Source organism: Protopterus annectens, chromosome 2.part1 (genome assembly GCF_019279795.1).
Source record: "Protopterus annectens isolate FY-2018-M chromosome 2.part1, PAN1.0, whole genome shotgun sequence".
Lineage (NCBI taxonomy): Eukaryota > Metazoa > Chordata > Ceratodontiformes > Protopteridae > Protopterus > Protopterus annectens.
The window spans coordinates 1,643,272,294-1,643,296,560 of record NC_056729.1 but is presented as its reverse complement, the minus strand read 5'-3'; the positions used below and the strand labels follow the sequence as shown (position 1 = coordinate 1,643,296,560).

General features: G+C 39.9%; 1 protein-coding gene across 1 annotated transcript in view; it reads left to right on the top strand.

The window, feature by feature from the left end:
* Positions 1–18,436: 18,436 nt before the first annotated feature.
* Positions 18,437–24,267, top strand: part of LOC122795004 (rho guanine nucleotide exchange factor 7-like) — a 925,778-nt gene continuing 919,947 nt past the window's right edge. The window contains exon 1 of the mRNA XM_044063590.1: positions 18,437–18,873. Coding sequence (XP_043919525.1) covers positions 18,782–18,873 — 92 coding nt within the window. The 5' untranslated portion in view covers positions 18,437–18,781. The remainder of the gene's footprint in view (positions 18,874–24,267) is intronic.

Genomic DNA, 24,267 nt, shown 5'->3' with positions numbered 1-24,267 from the left:
CCGAAGTCATATGTTCTCCAAATAGCACCCATAAGCAGCCTCAGATTCTCTGAATCCATTTCACAAAGTGCCATACAGATGTCTTCTCTTGTCCAGCTGATCTTCTGCTTGCCCCATCTCTGCTCATAAACCTAAATGGGCAGAAAAAGCACTATAGTGTCTCTCCCTTATAGCAGAAATCATTACCAGATATAAATTCATCCTTAAGAAACCTCTCATGTTAATAAAATCTAGTTTACAACATCTCTGCTCAGCTTCCCTTAACAGCTTCTTACTGAACCTTATATCAGCAGCCTCAGGTTCTATACCCATTCCAGCCTTATCCCACATCTAAACCAAAAAGTAAAAAAGGTGACACAGACAAACCAATTTGTAAAAACTAGGGAAAATAAACTAGCCAAGCTAAGAGTTTTTCATGTGTGATACTAAACCTCCTGCAAAAAGGAAAAAGCAAAAAGTCATGGGCATTCAGAAGCCATATAGCTGAAACACTTGGATGTCCTTAATGGGTCATTTTCATATATCCCATGGGTCTCTATTACAGGAGGTTTAAGGTATCACACAGTGAAATCTCTAGTTTTAGTTTTTTTCCCTACTTTTTTTACTAATTGCTTTGTATCTGTGACCATTTTACTTTTTGGTTTAGTTGCTAGTTGGGATATTTTGCAGACACCTCAATTGTTATGGACATCAACTGGGTTTAGAGGTCCTATGTTTACGGACTTCTAAACAGTTTACTTATGCTGTGTTGATGAGGTTATACATAATAACATTGAAATGTCTAAGTCTACAGCTAGTGGTGTTTGGTTTTGTTGGCTTCAATCTGTCAGTAAAGACTTAGCAATTCATAGAAATTCAAGAGCTGTATAGACAAAATACTTGATATCCGTAAGGAATCATTTGCATATATCATATGGGTCTCTATTACAGGATGTTTAAGGTATGATACAGTGAAACCTCTAGCTTGGCTATTTTTTTTTTCTAATTTTTACTAATCGGTTTGTCCTTTTGACTTTTTTACTTTTGTTAGATGTGATATTTCGCAGACACCCTAATTTATTTATTTATTTATTTTACATTTGTTGACCATGATAGTCTGACTGGATATATATCCATTTTCAGCAGAGGCCCGGGGAGAAAAGCTCCAGATAACACACAGCATAACAGATACGAGTCAAACATATTTACAAAGCCCTCTAGTAGGTACTCACAATATACACAGTGTGTAATAGTATACAAATACAGCAGGTTGCAGCAAGCTTTTATGAACAAGAGATGCGTACAATATTAATTTAAATAAGGAATTGAATACGTAGTGATTAATCAGGGTTAGTACAGAGACAAAGCCAGTGCTCTTTAAAATACTGTTTGAGGCCTTTTTTGAAGAGACTTAAAGAAGGTTCGAGGGTTAGGTTAGATGTAAGTGAATTCCAAGTTTTACCAACAATGTTGGCAAACAGCGAGTCGTCAGCTGAGTTAATGGCTTTGTGGGTTTGGACCAGCAGTTTATTGGATGATTATAGTTGCCTTGGATTACTGTATGGCTTTATGATATTTTTGAATGCCAGAGCATTTTCAGGATGGTACAGAATTTTATGTGCTACTATAAGCTGATTGAATAGAAGTAAGCTAGGCAGTTCTAGCCACCCAAGAAGACTGAGGTTTTGACAGTGATGTGTCATATATGTTGAGCCTATGGCAAATCTGGCAATATGGTTGTAACAATGAGAAAGCTTACTAAGTAAAGTTTTGCTCAAATTGGAGAGTATGGAGGAGGCATATAGAAGGGTAGAGAGTAGGTGTGAGCGGGCGATTGCAGTCCTAGCTAATGGAGTTAGAAAAGGTTTGCTTCTATATAATGAGACAAGCTTCTTATTAATGTTTTTTATAGTTTCATTGATATGCAGATCAGATTTGAGATTATTGTCCACTGTTACTCCTAAAAGCTTAGTATGATCATCTGGAGAGATAGAGGTACTGTTGGATGTTATGGAGAAGGAAAATGGGGGGGATCTACTGGTGGGGGTAAAGAGGAGCAGTTTAGTTTTGTTGGGATTTAACAAAAGATAGTGATTAGAGAGCCAATTTTCAACTGTGTTAAATGTGTTTTGTGTTAAGGTTTGTAGGTCTAAAGGGGAGGAGGTCGTACAGATCAGGGTAGAATCGTCTGCATATTGAATGCAGGTTGCATCAGGGATGGAAGTATGAAGACTGTTGATGAAGATAGAAAAGAGTAGAGGACCTAGAATAGAGCCCTGATGGACACTAAGGGTGGACAGTTTGCTCTGCCCTAATACAGCCTGTTTTAGGGAATGGATGAGTAATTTGTGGGTGACCATATCAAAGGCCCTCGACAGTTCTAGAAATAGGACTGAAGATAGCCTGTTGTTGTTCCTATTTTGGAATATGGTATTTGTAAAAGAAAGGAGGGTGCTGTGATGTGGCCTAAAGCCATGCTGAGAGTAGGCAAGCAGACCGTTCTGAATGAGAGAGTCCATAAGTTGCTTATGAATGCACTTCATCATTAATTTGGCTAGTGGGGAGAGAATGGCAATGGGTCTGTAGTTGGACAGTTCTGCTGAACTTCCACCTTTGTGGAAGTGGGATAACATTGGATATTTTCCAGATTGAGGGGATAGTTCCATTAGTTAGTGCTCTATTAATCAGGATAGAGATGGGGAATGCTATGGCATTGGCAGCTTTTTGTAGGTACTCTGCAGAAAGGAGGTCAGCAGAAAGGGTGATTGGTTTTAGTTTCTTGATAAAGGATCAGATCGGATAAAAGTGGTTATGGACAGCAGCTGGGTTGAAAGACCCTGGGTTTCTAGATTATAGCATAACACTCCACCTATACTGTACTGATGAGGTTATAATAAGACTGAAATGTGCATGCCTACAAGTAGTGGAGTTTTGCTTTGTTGGCCTGAATCTGTCCATAAAAGACTTAAAGAAAAAATAAAAAGTCATGGACATTCAGCAGCCATGTAGCTGAAACAGGTGATGTCCTTAAGGGGTCATTTACATATATTCCATGGGCCTCTGTTATAGAAGGTTTAAGATATCTTTATCCCACATAGATCATAATTGAAATAGTATTTTTTATTTATTTTAATTGTTACCATTTGCCGTCTATGTTACTGCCTCTACACTAGTATTGTCTTTTCGGGGTAGACCCAAGGTGGTATTTTATACTACTAGGGCGAATTTGGACAGGGCATGAATAAATTTCCCCCACTCTTTGGCGATTCTAGATGGTGCCAGGGGGCACCTACATCAGTAAGGAAGGGGCCTAAGAGAAGCAGCGGTATGGAGGAGGAGAGAAAAGCAATGGAGGGTTCATGGTGAAAAAATGAGAATTAGGATCATCGATCATAGGAGGTTACTAGGCTAATTGCCCTGGGGCTATTACAAGCCTAGCCAAGAGTTTATCCCCAAAAAAGAAGCCTCAGTCAGCACTTCTCGCTCGAGTCAGTGAGGGACACAGATGGAACCCCGGGACACATTTGTGGTTTCCCATCCACTTATCAAGGTTGTGCTTAAAGAGGGTCAGCAAGGTCCTCTGTTTGACGTGTATGGGAAGTCTATTCCAGATGGGGCAGCCTTTGGCAGATAAACCTGTTTCTCCAGCAGGTTTTGTTGATGTTACATATTAGATTTAGGTCTTTCCAACAGGTAATGGGCGAGGCATTAGACACGGATATGAAGCATCTCTAGTAGGGGAGGGTTCGAGATTGCTTTGAAGGCAAGACACAGATCACCTCTGCGCAATCTGTACAATACCGAGTAGAGTGATAGTGATCTGAACTTGTCTGCAAAGGAGAGGTGTTGGAGGCCATGGATTCTCTTTGTGAGATATTTCTGTGGCCTCTCCAATTGGTGCAGATTTTTGGAGAGGTGCATACCAAATGGCATGTTATACTCAATTATTGGCCTAATGAGAGATGAGTACAGAGAGGTAATAACCTCCTTTTTTCTGGATGCAATGCCTTTACTTAGGAGATGAACCAAGTAAAAGGCTTTTCTGACCACTGCCACTACATGGTGATTGAATGTGAGATTATTTTCAACCTGAATACCCAGGTGTCTCACCACAGATTGTGTGTTTACTGGGTTGCCATTGATGTGGTAATCAGTAGGGCTCATGTTTTTGCTGAATGGTATGATAATACATTTTTTTTGCATTTATCGTGAGGCCATGACTTTGGCACCAGTCATTTGTTGTTGTAAGACCCTATTGCAGTATGTTAACAACATTTGGGGAGTCAATGACAGCACACAACTTATAGTCATCCAAAAACTTGGTCAGCCTGCCTGGACCTCTGAGAAGCTGATGCCAAACAGTAGGGGTCCCAAGACAAATCCCTGAGGAACACCACTAGTGACTGGTCTGCTGTTGGAGGTGGAGACACCTATTTTGACCTTCTGGGTCCTATTGGTGAACCAGTTGGCCAACCGCCTGATTAGACAGGGATTTATGCCAAGTAGTGTTAGCTTTTAGATGATGTTCTAGTTGGGGATTGTGTCAAAAACCTTGGCCAAGTCAAGTTAAGCTGTATGTATTGACTTTCCCTCATCTAGGGCCCTGATAACAGTCTAAAATTAATCAACCAGGTTCAACAGGCAAGATCTGCCCTTGACGAAGCTGAACTGGGTGGGATTAAGTGCTTGGAGATTGCTTATGTCCTTGTTTATGAGATCAATAATAATATGGTCCATGGCTTTACAGATCAGACTTGTCAAGCTAATGGTGCAGTAATTCCCAGGGCCAGTACTGGCACCCCCTTTGTGCAAGGAGATGACAATGGCAGTTCTCCACTCTGCTGGAATGAAGCCTATACTTAGGCTGTGGTGGAATAGGGTTCTCAATGGCAAAGCTAGTTCTTGCTGCAGAATACAGCCTGGGATACTATCAGGTCCCATGGAAGCTGTGTCCTTTGCCTTGGATGGGGTCTTTAACACTTGATCTATGGAGATGTGAGGTGCAGCACAAGTATCAGGGATGTCGAATGGGTCTTTGGGGGTCAGGGGGGTGACGTTTGCACTGAACCTATCTGCTAGCAGCTTGGCTAAGTCAACAGGATCAGTGCAAGTGATACTGTTGAGTACTAATTCGGACCAATCTTGGGTTTTGCCATGGAGGCTCCTGACATAACTGAAGAAGGATTTATAGTTTCCATTTATTTCAGAGGCTAGTTTTGATTCATAATTGGCTTTGGAGGTTTTCACTAGTGATTTAATTAGCTTGTTAAGGCTAAGGAGGCAGTTTTTCCAATTTGGAATTTTTGTTTGATATGCAGCCTCAGAATATAAACAAAGATTCCTGTGTGGTGGATGTTCCAAATGAGCAGTGTTCAGCTGTGTCAGTGGAAAAGGAAGCAAGTGAGCCTGTTGAAGTAGTACAGATAAAATAACTGGTGTCACGAGGGCTTGCAGATGATGTTCTGTTAAAAAGAACTGAGCAGGATGATCCAAGTGACAGTTCTGCTGTTTCAAGGGGTGAGATGGCAGATATTTTTTTTGTAACTGCTGAGGATCTTCTTCTTTCTTCTCCTTCATTTGGCTGTTCCTGTTAGGAGTCACCACAGTGGATCATCTGTTTCCACTTCTTCCTGTCCTCTGCATCTTGATCTGTCACACCAACCACCTGCATATCATCTCTCACCACATCCATAAACCTTATCTTAGGCCTTCCTCTTTTGCTCTTACCTGGCAGCTCCATCCTTAGCATCCTTTTTCCAATATACCCTGCATCCCTCCTCAGCACATGTCCAAACCAATGCAATCTCGCCTCTCTGGCTTTGTCTCCAAACCGTCCAACCTGAACTGACCCTCTAATATACTGACTCCTAATCATGTCCATCCTTATCACAGTACAAATCTTAACATCTTTAACTCTGCCACCTCCAGCTTTGACTCCTGCCTTTTTGTCAATGCCACTGTCTCCAACCAATATTACATAGCTGGTCTGACTACCCTCTTGTAGACCTTCCCTTTCACTCTTACTGGTACCCGTTTGTCACAAATCACTCCTGACACTCTTTTCCACCCTGCCTGCACTCTCTTCTTCACCTCTCTTCCACACTCACCATTACTCTGAACTATTGATCCCAAGTATTTAAACTCATCCACCTTTGCCACCTCTACTCCCTGCATCCTCACCATTCCTCTGTCCTCCCTCTCATTCACACACATATATTCTGTCTTAGTCCTGCTGACCTTCATTCCTCTTCTCTCTAGAGCATATCTCCATCTCTCCAGGGTCTCCTCCATCTGTTCCCTACTCTCACTACAGATCACAATGTCATCAGCAAACATCATAGTCCATGGGGCCTCCTGTCTGATTTTGTCTGTCAACCTGTCCATCAACATTGCAAATAAGAAAGGGCTCAAAGCTGATCCTTGATGTAATCCCGCCTGCACCTTAAATGCATCCATCACTCCTACTGCAGACTTCACCACTGTCACACTACCCTTGTGCATATCCTGTACCACTCTTACATACTTCTCTGCCACTCCTGACTTCCTCATACAATACCACAACTCCTCTCTAGGCACCCTGTCATATGCTTTCTCTAAGTCCACAAAGACACAATGCAATCCCTTCTTACCTTGTCTGTACTTCTCCATCAATAGTCTCAGAGCGAACATCGCATCTGTAGTGCTCTTTCCCAGCATGAAACCATACTGCTGATCACTAATCATCACGTCCCTTTTTAACCTAGCTTCCACTACTCATTCCCATAACTTCAAGCTGTGACTGATCAATTTAATCCCCCTGTAGTTACTACAGCTCTGCACATCACCCTTATTCTTAAGAATCGGTACCAAAACATTTCTTCTCCACTCTTCAGGCATCCTCTCACTTTTCAAGATTTCATTAAACATCCTGGTTAAAAACTCCACCGCCATCTCTCCTAAACACCTCCATGCTTCCATGGGTATATCATCTGGACAAAAAGCCTTTCCATTTTTCATCCTTTTCATAGCTGCCCTTACCTTCTCCTTGCTATTTTTTTGCACTTCCTGATTCACTATCCCCACATCATCCAACCTTCTTTCTCTCTCATTCTCTTCAATCATCAGCCCCTCAAAGTACTCTTTCCATCTGCTCTATACACTCTCCTTGCTTGTGAGTACGTTTCCCTCATTATCCTTTATCACCCTAACCTGCTGTGCATCTTTCCCAGCTCGGTCCTCCTGTCTAGCCAATTGCTGAAGCTCCTTTTCTCCCTCATTAGTGTCCAACCGTTCATAAAACTCTCCATATACCTTATGCTTAGCCTTTGCCACCTCTCTCTTCACCATACTGCTCATCTCCTTATACTCCTGTCTACTGTCTTCATCTCTCTGACAATCCCACTTCTTCACCACCTCTTTCTCTGTATACTCTCCTGTACTTCCTCATTTCACCAGCAAGTCTCCTTGTCCTCCTTCCTCTGACCAGATGTCACACAAAACACCTTTCTAGCTGTCTTCCTTACCAGCTGTGCTGTAGTTATCCACCTATTCTGTAACTCTTCACTGCCACCCAGTGTCTGTCTTAACTCTTCCATGGACTCCACTTCACAATCATTATAGGTTCATAGTTCATTGGTTCATAAGTTCATAGTTTAGTACTAAGCTAACTGCCCTTGTGTGCCATTTTAAGCCTAGCTAATTATCCCTTGTGAGACTCAAACCCTGCACCTTGTGTTTGTAAGGCAAACACCTTAGCCATTAAGCCACCCTCCCAACTCCCTAGTGTTTTTTTCAACTTCCATTATTTGATCCTTGGCACTGCCGTCACTCTCCTCCTCCTCTTCTTGATCACCAACATCATCCTATAGACTATCCTATGCTGCCTAACTACACTTTCCCCGGTCACCACTTTACAGTCTCCAGTCTCCTTCAGACTGGCCCTCCTGTATAGGATATAATCCACCTGGGTGCATCTTTCACCACTCTTGTACGTCACCTTATGCTCCTCCCTCTTCTTAAAATATGTATCCACCACTGTAACTGCTGAGGATGCTAATGTGGAAAATGAATCAGCTGGTGTGGCAGCAGCAGGGAATGCAGCAGTAAAAACATATGCAACAGAGGCAGTAGGTAAGAGAGGAAAACAGCAACAAACTGAGAAGGTGTCTGTTTTTGTAGAAACAGATACTGCAGTAGCTAAAACAGATACAGCAGTGACAGCAGGCAAAAAAGGAGAGCAGCAACACACTAACTAAAACCGTTTAAAAAGAAAGAGATCAGCTATCAGAATATGAACAAAAAAACACTAATAGACTTATGTATCAGAAAATTTGGTAACTGTTCTGGATTTTAAAGGTCAAGAAATGTTTTATTTTATGCATATTGGCACAGAGGCACTTGTGACTTAACATTTGAAATGGAGGGAGTGATGAAATTTTTGGAAATGTGTAAGTGTAACAAAAGGGACATTTATCTGTAGAGCAATTATTTGTTTTCTACTAGTAACTTAAATGTAAAAAAAAATTTACCTTGCAGTTTAATTCTAATGAGTTCAAAGAAGACAATGTTTAAAAATGCATGTAGGGTTTGTATGAAACTATTAATAATATTGTGAAAGAAAGACGAGAGACATTTATGGAATGGAGGTTGGAGGTTGGAAGCTGTTTTGAAATGGGAAAAAAAAAAACACGATGAAACACTTGCCAGGTGTTATTTTTGCGGCTGGCCATAGAAGGACATTAACATACACTGGCCAGCCTAATTCGTGTGTTTTTTGTTGGAGTTCTCTCATTTAATTAATGATTATGGCAAGGTATAATGTAACCAGTGTGGGGAGAAAGGGTATGCAGCAAGAAGGTGTGTGCCTGAAAGTGGGATGTATAAACAAAGGCAACATTTTTGGATAGACTGTCAAGATCAAACACTAAATAATGAAACAGAACGGAAAGTGAAAAAACATATATGAGTAGGGACAAGAGACTGGGGGAGATGTTGAAGTAGGTGAAGAAGAAACTGTAGAAGAAGAAAAAATATGCAGGAGAAAAAAGGAGAAAGAGGGTATGCAGGAACAGACATAAGGATAAGGGATTTCTAGTAATATTTGTTTAGGTTGTAGCCAGTGCAAAATCTGATTCTGAAAACCAGTAAAAAATATTCAGTTGGGGAAAGAGTAAAAATAATAAAACAGAAGTATAAAAATATTTACCCAAAATTTAAAAAGAAGGAAAAGTAACAATTTTAGAGTACTTTCAGTAAATGTGAACATTATTATTAATACCGTAAGAAGGATATGGATGCTGGAATGGTGTGCTAAATCTGATGGCAATGTTTTTCTGTTCAGAGGATGTAAGATTCCTGACAAATGAAGAAAGACTGCAAACAGAAAAATTGTGGTGTGGAACTATAGGAACTTTTAAGGAGTGAATGTTCTTTTGGAGTGGCTGTGTGAAAATACAGTTGTAATGTTGGTAAGGATAGGAGAGTTAATTGTTGTGGATGTGAGGCTGGCAGAACATGAGAATTATAACATTTAACAAAGAAAGAGATAATCTGTTTCATCAAATATTAGGCTATGTGGTGGTTGACATAACAATTATAATTCCAGGGGACTTTAACAATGATTTAAGGGAAAATGTAAAAAGAAAGGGAAAGATGTAAACAAAATACAGGAAGCAATAAAATGTGGTAAATTAGCTGCATGGAATAAAAGACGGCAGAATCTGAAACTGATTATTTTGTATTATACCATGACCCCCCATTAATATTCCAAAACGTGCATGCTGATTGGCCAGTGTGCACATTGTAAATCGACTTATACTAATGGAAAAAGGTCCGGTCGCCCGGACTTTTTCCATTAGTATAAGTCTCTTTTAAAACACTGTCTTGCTATGTTAAAAGAGTTTAACATAGCGAGACAGCTTTAAAATAAGCAACAGAGATGTCCGTTGCTTTTTTTAAAGCTGTCTCGCTATGTTAAACTCCTTTAACATAGCAACAATGTGTAAAAGCAACAGAGATCTTGATTTCTCCGTTGCTTTTTTTAAACCTGTCTCGCTATGGTAAATGGGTTTAACATAGCGAGACAGCTTTAAAATAAGCAACGGAGATCTCCGTTGCTTATTTTAAAGCTGTCTCGCCATTAAACCCATTTAACATAGCAGACAGGTTTAAAAAAGCAACAGAAAGCAAGATCTCTGTTGCTTTTACTGTTCGTTATGTTAAATGGGTTTAACATGGCGAGACAGCTTTAAAATAAGCAACGGACATCTCCGTTGCTTATTTTAAAGCTGTCTCGCCATGTTAAACCCATTTAACATAGCAGTAAAAAGCAATGGAGATCTTGCTTTCTCAGTTGCTTTTGGCCAGAGCTCTGATGTACTGCGTAGGCATGCACAGTACATCAGAACTGCCGCGGATACCAGACAGCTGCGGAAGGGCAGCAAAGAGGCATTATACAATGCCATTATTTAAAAAAAGTAATTATTTCTTTTCTTAAATAATGTCATAGTATAATAGCAATAACCCACTTCTGGGTGTAGGTAATGCGGGATTTACCCACGGTTGTCTTTGTTTGGTCCCGAGGGCGACCACGCCAACCGTGGGTAAATCCTGCATTACCCACACCCAGGCGTGGGTTATTGCTACATTATAGGAAGGGTTGGGGGTAGCAGATAGTGATACAGCTGTGACAGTTTTTTCACACAATTTAGCAATTGGAATGGAGGTGACCGAAGAAATGTAGTATGTTAAAATATTAAAATAGGAAGGAGAATAAAAAAATAAATGAGAAATGATGGGAAGACTTTGGAGAATGGGAAGTATTGCAGATATGGTAGGGTCATATAACCTTGAAGACCTTCTACAAAAACTGGTCTGAATGGTGTACTGAATTTAAAAAAGTGTTTTTTTCAATGGCAGAATGATACAAGAAAGGAAGAGAAACTGAAATATGGGCAAACAGAAATGTGTTAGAGAATTTAGAGAAGATAGGAGAGTATTGTGATGTGAAAAATAAATAAATAAAAGAAATTGTGAAAAATAAGGCACTGCTGTTGAGGCAGAGATATTATTTACAAAGGAAAAGGAAAGAGGTAATTGGTAAAGGAGGATATTAGTATGATTGAAATGAAAAATGTAAAGGGAGAGCTAAAAAGAACCCAAGAGCAAATTATAAGTATTGCAGTACAGTTCATAGGTTCATAGGTAGGTACTAGGCTATCTGCCCAAAGGCATTTATAATGTGCAAAATACGTATAAGAATAAAAAGAAGGAAAATATAAGAGAAAGGAAAGTAAAAAATATCCAGAATGACTTAATAATTTGCCCTCTTAATTGTCTATTCAGTTTGATGAGAGATCTTTATGGGAATTACCCCTTCCTGATTTTTTGCCATTTTTCCATTTTGTCAAATATCCTGTTTAATTTGAGATGTCACCAGGGTGGTTAGTTTCTGGGGATAGTTCAAAGGTTACTTCTGGTAGGTATGGCAGCCTCTATGCAGCTACTGACGTTGTTCAGTGCAGTTTGCTGTGTCCTTGTGGTTAGGAGGGGCATTGCATTTTGACAAACCATCCCTTAATAAAAGGTAGTTTGTATTAGAATAGTTCCTTGCTGTTACTAGTTTTACTGGGGTTACTGAGTTCATTTTGATTTTGAAGGAGATGGCATTATGGTTGGAGCTTACTGGGGGGATGACACACTGGAGAGGGATGTAGCATTCTCCTATATTTGTGGATCTTCTAAATATCACCATTTCTATGAGGATGTTTGTATTTACAAAGTCCAGAAATCTCACTGCATATTGATTTGAGGCCATGAAGGATTCCCAGTCTATAGAGGGATAATTAAAGTTTCCCAAGTGTAGGGGGTTAGGTTAGAGGGTAAGTGTCTCCAATAGGTCCAAGTATGCATTGTGAGCTTCTTGGGATATGGAGGGTGGCTATACCTGACTTGGATATGGTACAGATGCTTGTCTATGATGATCTGCACATGGAGGAACTCCAGTGCATCAACCTGTTTTACCAACCTAGAGGTATGTCTGTTACTGATGTATATCAAGACATCTCTGCCCTTAGACCCTTGTCTGTGCAGCTAATAGGTACTGTCTGTCACTTTAAGTCGTGTTTCGGTAACTGCACAGATGTTTACATTCTCGAGTGTGAGACCTTGTCTGTGCAGCTACTGGGCGCTGTCTGCCACTTTAATTCATGTCTCGGTAACTGCACAGATGTTTACATTCTGGAGTGTGAGCCCTTGTCTGTGCAGCTACTGGGTACTGTCTGCCGCTTTGTCATGTCTAGATAACTGCACAGAATTTTACATTTTCGAGTGTGAGGAGGGCTTAGAGGGAATGTAATTTTCTATTTAGGCAGTTGGAATTGACCGGTCACACCTTGAGCGTCATCTGAGTTGATTTTTCTTTGTTGGTAGGTTTGTCAATTTAGCATAGCCTTAAAAAGGCACTATGGGGGTGAATAAAGTTTTAGTCAGTATTTGAAAGCCTAGTGGGGGCAGATGCAAACCATCCTTTTTTTAAGTAATGCGTCCTGTTAACCAGGTCCTCCCAAGCTTTAAAATATTTCATCCCCTTAGAATGAAATCAGAACGACAGCCGGTGGTTAAAATCAATCACCTTTGGCTCATAATGTGATATCATCCTCAGTGATGGTTACATGCTGCTCACTGCCAGCCTGGAATACATAGTCTGAGAGCTCCATGCTGTCTGCCTTCATATAGGCCAGGGAGGTATGTCTCAGGTAATTTACACCTACATGAATTATGATGGAATCATACCGGTACTTGTGGTGTAATAAACTGAGTACATGCTTAATTTGGTGCAACCTGGTTTAGGATAAGCAACTAGCTGTTCTCTTCTCCTTGTTTTGCCTGGTTAGAGGGGCATTCGTATGTCTTACAACTGAGGGGCATTAGTATGTCTTACAACTGAGGGGCATTAGTATGTCTTACAACTGAGGGGCATTAGTATGTCTTACAATTGAGGGGCATTAGTATGTCTTACAACTGAGGGGCATTAGTATGTCTTACAACTGAGGGGCATTAGTATGTCTTACAATTGAGGGGCATTAGTATGTCTTACAACTGAGGGGCATTAGTATGTCTTACAATTGAGGGGCATTAGTATGTCTTACAACTGAGGGTCATTAGTATGTCTTACAACTGAGGGGCATTAGTATGTCTTATCATTGAGTCTATTATGAGAAGAGTCCTGGGATTTGTGTTTGCTTGCTTCAGGGGCTTAGTGTTTGGGGCTCCACTTGGGTGTGATTGCATGTGACGTGTTAGATGTTGTTTTTCTGTGTGCTTTTGCGCTTGCTGAGGCATATCTTTGCCAACCAGATGTCTAGGCAATCTTTATTGTTTTGGAAGATTGCTGTTAAGTGCCCCAGAATAGATTAGCCTATGTGCCTGTTGTGTGCTATGTGAGATGGGTGTTATGTATGTGGTTTTGACAATTTGATCTGCACTTGTTTGTGAGAGTTTAGCCTCGAGTGTCATCGTGTAAGTACACCTCTTGCATACTGTGTCTGTTTCTTTAAGGATTATGTGCTTGTTGGTAAACATGACACAATTTCTGCATTGTCTCAAGATAAAAATATCAACCAAACTGTCACCACAAAATTTAGTAAATTGCATATTCATGCTGTCCAGTCCTTTGATTGGTAAGCTGCAAGGGGATAGTGTATTTGGGTTAGAAGGCTATTAAGGGTGCTTAGCTAGTTCAGACTAATAAGGGTGCTTTATGTGGGCATATTTTGTAAACAGTCCTCAATTCTGTTAACTTTAATGTTTGCATAATACTGAATTTTATTAAATCTATAAGAATTGCCATTCTATGCCCTACTTGTTCCTATATCCTTGTCAGAGATCAAGGTTTTTGCTGTATATTTATGTTTTACAGTATACAGCTATGTGTGGACTATTGTACAGGAGAAAATTGCTTTCTAGGATGGATTTGTGGAAAACGGTGTGTGGAAAAAGTACATAAATAACTTTTACAGCAGGCAATGGCAATAATAAAAGAGGAGAGGGAAGGACTTTGGAAATCAGATTACCATAAGGGGTGGAGGACAGAGACATAGCCTTATAAAACCATGACAGGAAAAGGGTAGTAGAACTGGGAAAAAATCAAGGAAGAAGCAGGCTAGCCAGAATTCAACTTCTCTGAGCTGCAACTCAATGACGTCAAGCAGTTTGGAATTTCAGAAACTAGCTTAATGTCTGAGTGTAGGATGGGGCAGACACAAAGAACAGAGGAACCAAAACTGGAAAGCAACTTTGAGCAGGTAAATGATAAGAAGAATATAAAAAAATAAAATAAGATGCAAGCCAGCTAGAAAGAAAGATCCAATCAAATAAATCCAATATTGGAGCTTTTTCAGAAACTTTAGATTACTGTCTCAGCTGAGGTTAGGGAAGACAAAAAAATGCTTCCTTAAGCAGGTAAATGATAAGCTGAGTATAAAACTGATTGAGCAAAAATGAAATATTAACAACTGTAAAAGCACTGAAGACAAATCCTGGAGCAGGAAAAAAAATCTCACTACTGAATTCTACTACATTTCAGACATCAGACTATGAAGAAATGTACCCGTAACACTGTTTATGGAAAAATGCGGTGATAAATGACTAAATACGGCTTACATCTTGGTAGTAGTTCACAGTTCTGCCCCTTCCACCTTTAAACTTATGTCCTAGATTCTTCCCCTTCTTCATAATTCTCAGTGATGGAATAGATCCAGGGTTATCTTTCTGCTTCTCTATCTCTTCTACTGACTTTTGCATAAAACATCAAAGCCATTGTTACAATGAAACCCACCTTGGTTTAAATCAAAACCATCTAGTGTGGCAGTTTTTTTTTCTCCTTTGAGTCTCCCCTTCCTCCAGACTGTTCCACTTTAGAATGTCCCATCTCACGTACCTGCTGATATTCTTGTGTTTTTCTGTAAATGGAACAGAAATGAGCTCCAGCCCTACTACTAGATAATGCATCTAATACTGAATCCCTGAAATCCACTGAGTGCATTTTCTACAACAGTGTTTCTTTCTTTGTTCAGCCTTCCAAAATTCTTCACAAAAACCTTTAATACATCAAGCATAAACCAATTCCTCTGTTCACTTTATAACACAAATTACAGTTTAAGAACCGTTACTCACACATACCAAAAGGCTTCAGTCAAAAATAACCACTATTCTGTTTGCTTAGCAAATGATTAAGTCTCACTGTTGTCTAGACCTGCCAAACAGGCTGCATCCTGCTGCATATGCCATCTTCTCTATCCCCTCCCATCAGGGACATATTTGCCCTGTACAGGAAATGCATCAGATAGTGATATATTTACTGTCAGCTGACATACACTACTAACAAATGTCACACTTAAAATGATACTCACACATCAGCCACTAAAACTTATTTAACAAATTCTTCTTACTTGCAAACTTTCTTATTTATATATTTAAAAAGCTGAGCTAATATTAGACATGCTTATTTTATCTAATCTGACAGAGCAGTGTTTGCTGCATACAACTGCTTGTTTTGCTGTATAATATTAGTATTCATTCTGAATGCTGTGTAGCTAAATGCTGACTGTTTTGTTTAAACTACCTTGTGTTCATATTTTGAATATTACTACACATTTTATAATTTTGAAGCTTGCCCTACTCTGTTATGCCTATACCTAACTGTACACATTATATGTATACAATATATCTATTAAGATCAGTGGACTAGGACACAGGGCTCTGTATGTGACCATTGTCTTAACAACTGGAAAAGAAAGAATTAAAGTGCAATGTAACAGAAGTGCAATTTTATATATATATATATATATATATATATATATATATATATATATATATGCATATGTGTATATATATATATATATATATATATATATATATATATATATATATATACATATATATGTATATATAAAGTGCCATAAAGAAAAAATGAAAATCATTTTATGTATAAATGTACATGTCATTCATTCATGTATATGTTTCTCTTTCCAATGACTGATTTAAAGGCCAACTTTGAAAAAAAATAGTAATCATAGCTAAGGATAACCATAAGGCATTCTTAACTATGTCCGTTACCTGAATGGTAGGAACCAGATGTGTGTTGAACTAGCTATGGATGGCATCACACACACTGATCTTGTGAAAATAGCTAACCTTTTATCTGACAGGTTTGGTAAAAATGTCACCCCTGTGAACCCTCCAAATACTCAACAAATATTCCACCTACATCTCTCTCACCTGCAGCTCCAAAGAGCAAATCATCAGTGCTCTGTCCAAAGCCAAACCACAGCCTCTATGGGACTAGATGGCATCCCAGGTTGCATTTTAAATGGTCTAAAACATGAGTTAGCAACTCCATTAGGTACTCTCTTCAACCACAACCTGAGTACTGATTTTGTCCCTGCTGAATGGAAAACAGCAACCATCACCCCCTTTCAGAAGGGAGTACAGCAATAGACCCTTGGAACTACCGATCTATAAGCTTAACCAGCCATATCTGTAAGGCCATGGAACGAATCATCATGGACCTTAAAAATAAAGATATAGGTGATCTCAACACAGTTTGGCTTTGTCAAAGGCAGATCATGCCTATTAAACCTTGTGGACTTCTTTGAAAACATCACCAGAGCCATAGATGAAGGCAAATCTGTGAGTCCAGCCTACCTTGACTTAGCCAAGGGCTTTGATGCAATCTCACATTCAGGCATCATTGATAAACTCTCACAGATGAATATCAACCCTTATGTCATCAGATGGGTTGCTAATTGGCTCACTGACGGACCACACTCAGTCAAAGTTGGGGACTTTACCTCAACCAGCAGACCTGTCACCAGTTGAGTTTCACAGGGGCCAGTGCTGGTCCCCCTATTGTTTAAAATATACTTCTCAGAAGTTCAGACCAAAACAGAGGGACTGTGGCTGACTAAGTTTGCTGACAATTGCAAATTAGGTGCAGTCATCGAATCCCCAGATGATGTCAATATATTTCAAGAGGTATTTATACAAACCAATGATTGATGCCAAAGCCATTGAGTCAAACTCAATGCTGAAAAATGTATCATTATCCTCTTTGGTAAAAACGGTATCCCTGCCGTCTATCATATAAATAATAATACCCTAAGTAACAAGTCAGCAGTAAGAGACTTGGGAATGCAAGTTGAATGTAGTCTAAACTTTGACCACCATGTGTCTGCTGTGGTAAGGAAGGCGTTCTATGTCACAACCTCATTAGCAAAGGCATTGCCTCAAAAGCGAAAGAGGTCATAACACCCCTGTACTCGACCCTCATCAGGCCAATAATTGAATACAATGCTCCCGTTGGTATGTACCTCCAGCAACTTGAGAGACCTCAGAGATTTCTAACCATTAAAATTCAGGGTTTCCAGCACATCATACATTGAGAGACTGAAGTCACTGTCACTGTACTCAGTGGCATACAGACTATTTAGAGAAGACTTGTGCCTGACCTACAGAGAAATCTTGGATCCAAACCTAATAGAAATGCTGCACATTTACAAGTCAACCAGAGGTTGACATTTCTCTGGAATAGGCTACCAGTTCACATCAAACAAAGTCCCTCTATGACCCTGTTCAAGTGTAGCCTGGATGACCTGATGGGAAATCATAAATTCTGCAGGGGATTTCACTTATGACCCTCCTAGATAGCAGTTGTTGCTAACTAAGATCTTGAGTTTAAGCAAGATCCTTTATATTGGATTTTTGCAGTATTATACTGGTCACACATGGCCAGGCTTATAAAGACCTTCAGGTCAACAGCCCAGTAACCACCTATGAACCTATGATTCACTTCAAATGTTACAGATCGGTTTCCTATGCATGTCTCATGCAGTGCTTATGATTCCATTACTATGAGTGAGAGAGAAATTGCCTTTGATATTTTAGTATTGTTTTAGCATTTTGACAATTCATAGTGAAGAATAACAAAGTGCACTACTGACTTTGTAATAATGAACTGTTGATAATGTCTTCCAGATTTAGCAGTTAAATTAAATAATGGATTTTTAAAATTATTTTTGGGACGCGAGCACGCTAGTAAAAGTTAAATATAAAAGTGTTTCTTTAAAAGTTTTTATGAGTCATACCCATTTAAAAGACGGTAAATAAAAGCACCATGATTTATTTTTCTGTCTGAGCCTGAAATCGGTCAATCCTGATCAGTGCGTTACACTGGAAAACAAAAATCTGTCAATCAATAAATCAAGAAAACAATTCAAAGCAAAGTATGTTATTTAATGTAAAAAAGTTGCAACATTTTTGCATTATAGTAGAAGCAGAAATATTAATATTCCCATTTTAAAAATGCACAACACATTAGAATAGTGTTTTAAAGAACAAAGAGAAAGGCGGTGGCACATGCTTAATTCTAAATCCTTCTAAACCCACAGAGAGGAAATAGCATGTCAGGTGCATTTCTCTGTGCTCTGCTTAGCAGGAAAAGGCTCTTACTTCATTCTTGCCCGCTCAACGTTATGAGAACTTTATCTCTGACAAGCAAAGCACAGAACTGAAATTGCATGATTTATACCATCTGATGAACCATGCTTTAGTTTTACTGTAATGAAGCCATAGGCAACAGTGTGTTTCTGAAGATGGTCTGACTTTGAATGTAAACAGATCCGACCGCACAAGGAGGTTATCACAATGCGTCCGCCAAGAACCACTATGAAGGTTAGCCTATTGCAGCTGTGAGATCAGTGTAAAAGAACCAGAGACTTTGGTTACTCTTACAGTTAGAAGACATAGCGATTATTTTTCTAAAGAAATGGGGTGCTGTAGCATCACTCCTCGACACACTGAAGATACTACTGCTACCAAACAGGAAGAAGCAGAATTACTGGAAAGAAGCAGCAGTGGGTAGGTCATTTATTTCTAATCAGTAGTTCTTACTGTGGATTATTTAAAGACTTGGAGGGGATTATTGAGGTTTGCCAAGTCCAGGTGAGTAATGTCAGAGTCAAAAAAGCATGTTCCATGGCTATTGCTGGTATAACTCTCTGTACCACTGATTTCTTTACAGAAGTGGTAAGAACCTGATTCTGTGCTCTAAGTTTACTATAAACAGCATGTAATTTCATTTCATTGTAAATATGTGAATTTGTACTTCGGTGGTTTGCTTATATTGCCACATAGAATGGAATGTGGGTAAAACTGGTCATTTGAAATCAGTCCAAACAATTAGTAAGAAAACAAACCAACAGCAATAAATAAATTGCAATATCTGCCTGCTGTGTCCCTTTATGCGAGATGTCTACTTGTGTACAAACAAAGCAAGTATCCAAACATAACCAGTAAAATGTAGTTGTACAAGTAACATTACCATTACAGTAGATGTTTGAATGAATACTGGTACAATAGTCTAAGTTATATGGGCAGTGCTCTGTGAAAGATATAATGACAGGCCCACCGGCCCGAATTGCTAATCAGCTCAAGCTGAGCTGAATAAAAGTCAAGTTTGGGTGTTAGGCCCTTCAGAGCTTTCATGCCAACAGAGAGAAAGACAGTGCTTGGAAAATAATAACAATAATAATAAAAATAAATTTCTACATCCTGGTATAAAAACAAGGGGGATGGAGTGTCAACTGCAACAGTGATTATTCAAGATTTACTTTTATAGGTTCATAGGTTCACAGGAGGTTACTAAGCTAGTGACCCTAGAGCCATTACAAGCCTAGCCATGTTAATCCCAGGTATCTCCATTTGTTCTTGTTTGGGTAGTTCACAGAATGAATTTATGAACAGAGTGGGTCTGTGATCACCACCGGCTACCCCTGTCTATGAGGGACATGGATGCCACCCCAGGGCAAATTTGTGGTCTCCCATCCAATTATCTAGGTTGTGTTTGAACAGGGTCAGTGAGGAGCTGTGTTTTACATGAATAGGGAGGCTACTTCAGAGAAGCAGCAGTCTCTGGGAGACATATCTGTCTCTCCAACATTATCTGTTAATGTCGCAAGCTAGTCTGACATCTCTAGAGTGAGTGACTCTTGTCCCATTTGACTTGCGGATGTGCAGCATTTCCATTAGGGCAGGGTTGGAGATTGCCCTATAGACCAGGCACAAGTCACCTATCAGCTGCGTATAAGATACAGACTAAAGTGACAGGGCTTTTAGCCTATCCATGTAGGTCATGGTTTGGAGTCCCCGTGTTTTCTTAGTGAGAAGCTTCTGAGGTCTCCAGCTGCTGCAGGTGTCTGGTGAGGTACATGCAAAAGGGTGTATTATACTCTATTAGTGGTCTGATAAGGATCAAGTACAGTGGAGTTATAACATGCCTTGATCTGAATGCTATGCCCTTGCTTATGAGGTGCACTATATAGAAGTTTTTCCTTACCACTGTGGAAACTTGTGGTCAAAGTTCAGATTGCTATCAACTTGTGTTCCCAAGTCTTGCATCACTGTGTTGAAGCTGGGGAGGGGGGGGGGGGGTTGCTGTCAATATTGTAAATTGTACAGAATTCCATTTTGCCAAAGGGAATAATAATCCATTTTTTGCATTCAGCTTTTGACCATGGCTTTGGCACTAATCATTTGTTTTATGATATAAGCAGCGTTTTATAATAAATCCTTTGCACTTCAAGGAATTGCGACATTATTGTGATAAAGAATCATTGGGGAAAACATTGATTGCACCCAGTTTGCAGTAGTCAGCAACCTTGGTGAACCAAAGGCAGTCTATTTTGGCCTGGACGTCTGAGAAATAGCAGCCAAATAGTAAGGGGCTCAGCACAGACCTCTGTGGTACTCCACTGGTGATGAGTCTACTGGTGGAAGTGGAGTCACCAATTTTGACAGTGTGTGTTCTGTCGGTGAGCCAATTGGCTACCCATGTAATGACATAAGGGTTAATCCCCAGCTGGGAGAGTTTGGTTAAGTCTACTTACAAAACTGTTTTCTTCATTTGATCAGTTACTGCCATAGTAGCGCAAGCTATAGAGGAGGAAGGATGAGGGTCTAGGAACCCCTGGATAATGGTCACAGCAAAGCCTCTCCTAGAACTGGAGAAGGAATCTAGTTTATAGTTCTTTGTTAAAGTATGCACAAAAGACCAAGTTGCTGCTTCTAGAATACATCTATAATCCAGCCTTTCCAAAAAGCCACAAAAGAAGCCAAGACACTGGTAGAGAGAGCCTTGACCCTGCATGGAATTGATTTGTTGTGTTGAGAGAACAAAAGTAATATGAGACAGCCATTTGTCAATAGTCTGTTTTAATAATGTCTGTTCTTTCTCTTTGTCTTCATAAGAAATGAATAACTGATCAGAAGTTCTGAAAGATTTTGTTCTGTCAAGATACACTTGAATTGTCTGTGGACATCCAAAGTATGAAGCGTCCTCTCTCTCTCTCATTTTTAGGCACTGGAAAGAATTCAGAGAGAAGGATAGTTTGGTTTAAAGTAAATTCAGATACCATCATAGGCATAAAAGAATGATTCATTCCAAAAGAAACCCCATCTTTGTGAAGATAAGTTGACCCAGCTCAAAACTCAGATACTCATCTTACAGAGGTCAGGGTAATATGTAAGACTGTTTACCATGGAAAGAACCTCAAGTCACCCTAATAAGCTGTTTCAAATAGAAGAAGAGTTATTTTTTCTAACACAAGGTTAAGATCTCATGGAGGAGCTACTTGTTTCCTAGGCAGCTCCTAGTGTAACACCCCTTTCAAAAACATTTTATATGAGACTGCATTGATTAAGGAGGGTCCATGGACAGACATGCTGAAATGGCCAAAAAATTACTCTTGACAGAAGAGTAAGATAGACCATAGGAGAGTGACTCACATAAAAAAATGTAAAACCAGAGAGACTTTAGTCCTGAATGAGTGCTGGTTGTTTTGTTGGCACAAACTAGTTGATAATGTAAGATTTTCTAGGAACATGTTTTCTTGCCTCCGTCAATACCTGATGCATGTCCTTAGAAGAAAGGTGTCTTTAAGACCTTATTACCCTGGCAGTCAGTTGCAGTTGTTCTGTATCAAGGTGTATGACACCCCTGGTCTTGTGTGACTAAATCCAGTATGTGAGGAAGCTTGTGGCAATTGTCTCTGGCCATTTCCTGAAGAATGGAAAACCACTGTTCGTAGGCCAGAAGGGAGTCACCACAATGATCTATGGGGAGTTCTTCTGAATCTTTAGAAGTATGCTGGATATCAGTGGAAAGGGTGAAAAACCATACAGTAACATTAATGATAAAGGAAAAGAAAAGAAAAGCCATCTTCCAAGCCTTCTTGCATGGGGTCCTGGAGCAGATTTTGCTGACTAATTGATTAGAGAAGTGGCAAAAGGATCTATTTAGATCTTCCCCACAAATAGATGAAGTCATGGAAGACCTTCTGATTCTGTGTCCATTTGTGATGGTCTGTTCTGGTCCTGTTCATCTTGTCTTCTAAAAGGTTTTGCTCTGGTGGAATATAAGACAATAATAGAGACGTCAGGTACCATTCCTTCTCACGTGGAGTCCTCCAATAAGTATCAGGAGTATCAGTGATGTCATGAGACCCAGAATCCTGAGGAATTACATAGCTGAGATGGAAATCTGAGTGGAAAACCTCAGGAATGGTTCTAGATGCAGATCTATTATTTCCTGTGGGCACTCCAGAAAAAAAAAAACTTGTAAGAGTCATAAAAGTCTTTCGAATGTTCTCTTGGAATCGTAAACTGTGTAGCAGATCCCTTAACCAAGTGAGGGATTCCTGACACTTTGAAACAGATTCTGTAAAGATAAGCATGTTGTCTAAAGAAGAGCAAAAGTGAATATGTTGCAAATGGTTATCCCAGGATCTAGACACTATGTGATCACCCTTGGAGCAGTAGATACCCAAAGGTAAAGCAGAGAACTGATAATGTAATTCAAGCACAAAATACTTTAAGCAATGCTTGAAATCTGAATCTCTAGGAATGTGATTATATACATCTTTTTAATGTATAGTCCCTAAGAAACTCAAATTGTGAATAAGAGGTAAGAAATGGAGAAGTGACAACATTTTGAACTTGAACACTAACACAAACTGGTTCAGAAAGCTAAGGTCACTAGCTGGTTTCCAAATGCCTTCTTTCTTTGACACCATAAACATCCCTGAATAAAATGCAGTTCCTAACTGAGGAGGATGTATAGCTTCTAACACCCCCTGAGCCAGCCTATGCTGGAAACTCTAGATGACTGGATGGAAATGAAAAGTTTAGTCTGGAGGATGAGGAGGAGAGGAATCTTCCAAAAAGGAGGGCGGGACACCCACTGTCCTCTGTATCCTTGATGGAGCACTCTCAGGACCTAACAATCTTTTACCAAAGAGAGAAATGAATGTAAAGACTTTCTGGAAGGATTAAAGGACTGCCAAGGGACTATCTCATATATTAATTCAGACTTAATAGACTGTTTTTTTTGTTCTAAGGGGTTTCTGCTGAGATTTTTAATCACTGTGCAATAGCCTGTGGGTATTACATTTATCCTGGCCCATTAAATAGATTACAGAGGCTCTCAATAATAATGTGCTCAAGCAACAGAGACCTCCAAAGCAACAACACAAGCAACCACCACCCCCAACACAACCCAAATGACACATAGCCCACAAACTCAGAGTGCCAATAAACCACAGCCCATAAGGCAAACCAACATACCCAAAACACTAGTCATAGGTGACTCTATAGTCAGGCACACTGATGTCCCACTCACCAGGCTAAACAAGGAGAAGGTTACTGTCAGCTGCCTGTTGAGTGCCAGGATCCACCACATAACCCATGCACTCAGGTTACTCCAAAACAAGTAGAAATATGACTCTGTTATTGTCCATGTTGGTGTGAACGACCACAGACATGCCTCCCTGGACTACATGAAAAGAGACATGGAAGAGCTTTCTGATCTTGAAGCCCAGGCAGGTATGACCCTAGCCCTGAGTAGCATCCTGCCATTGCCCAGAATGATACCACAACACAAGGACAAAATGACTGACTTCAACAACTGGCTAAGCTTCTGGTGTCATTCTAAGGGGATCCAGTATCTGTCTGCCTGGGACGACATGGTCGACAGACCACGATGCTTTGCCAGAGATGGCCTGCACCTGTCGCCCCTGGAATTCCAGATACAGGCTAAGGCTCTTGCCGCCCCTATAGTGCCTTTTTTAGGCAAGGTTGAAAAGACAAATTCACTACCATAACAGGAATAGGCAAGCAAAAACTGAGGGTAATGCTACTAAATGCTAGAAGTCTAAATCTCAAAATGCACTCACTCAAGGCACTCCTTAAAATGGAGAA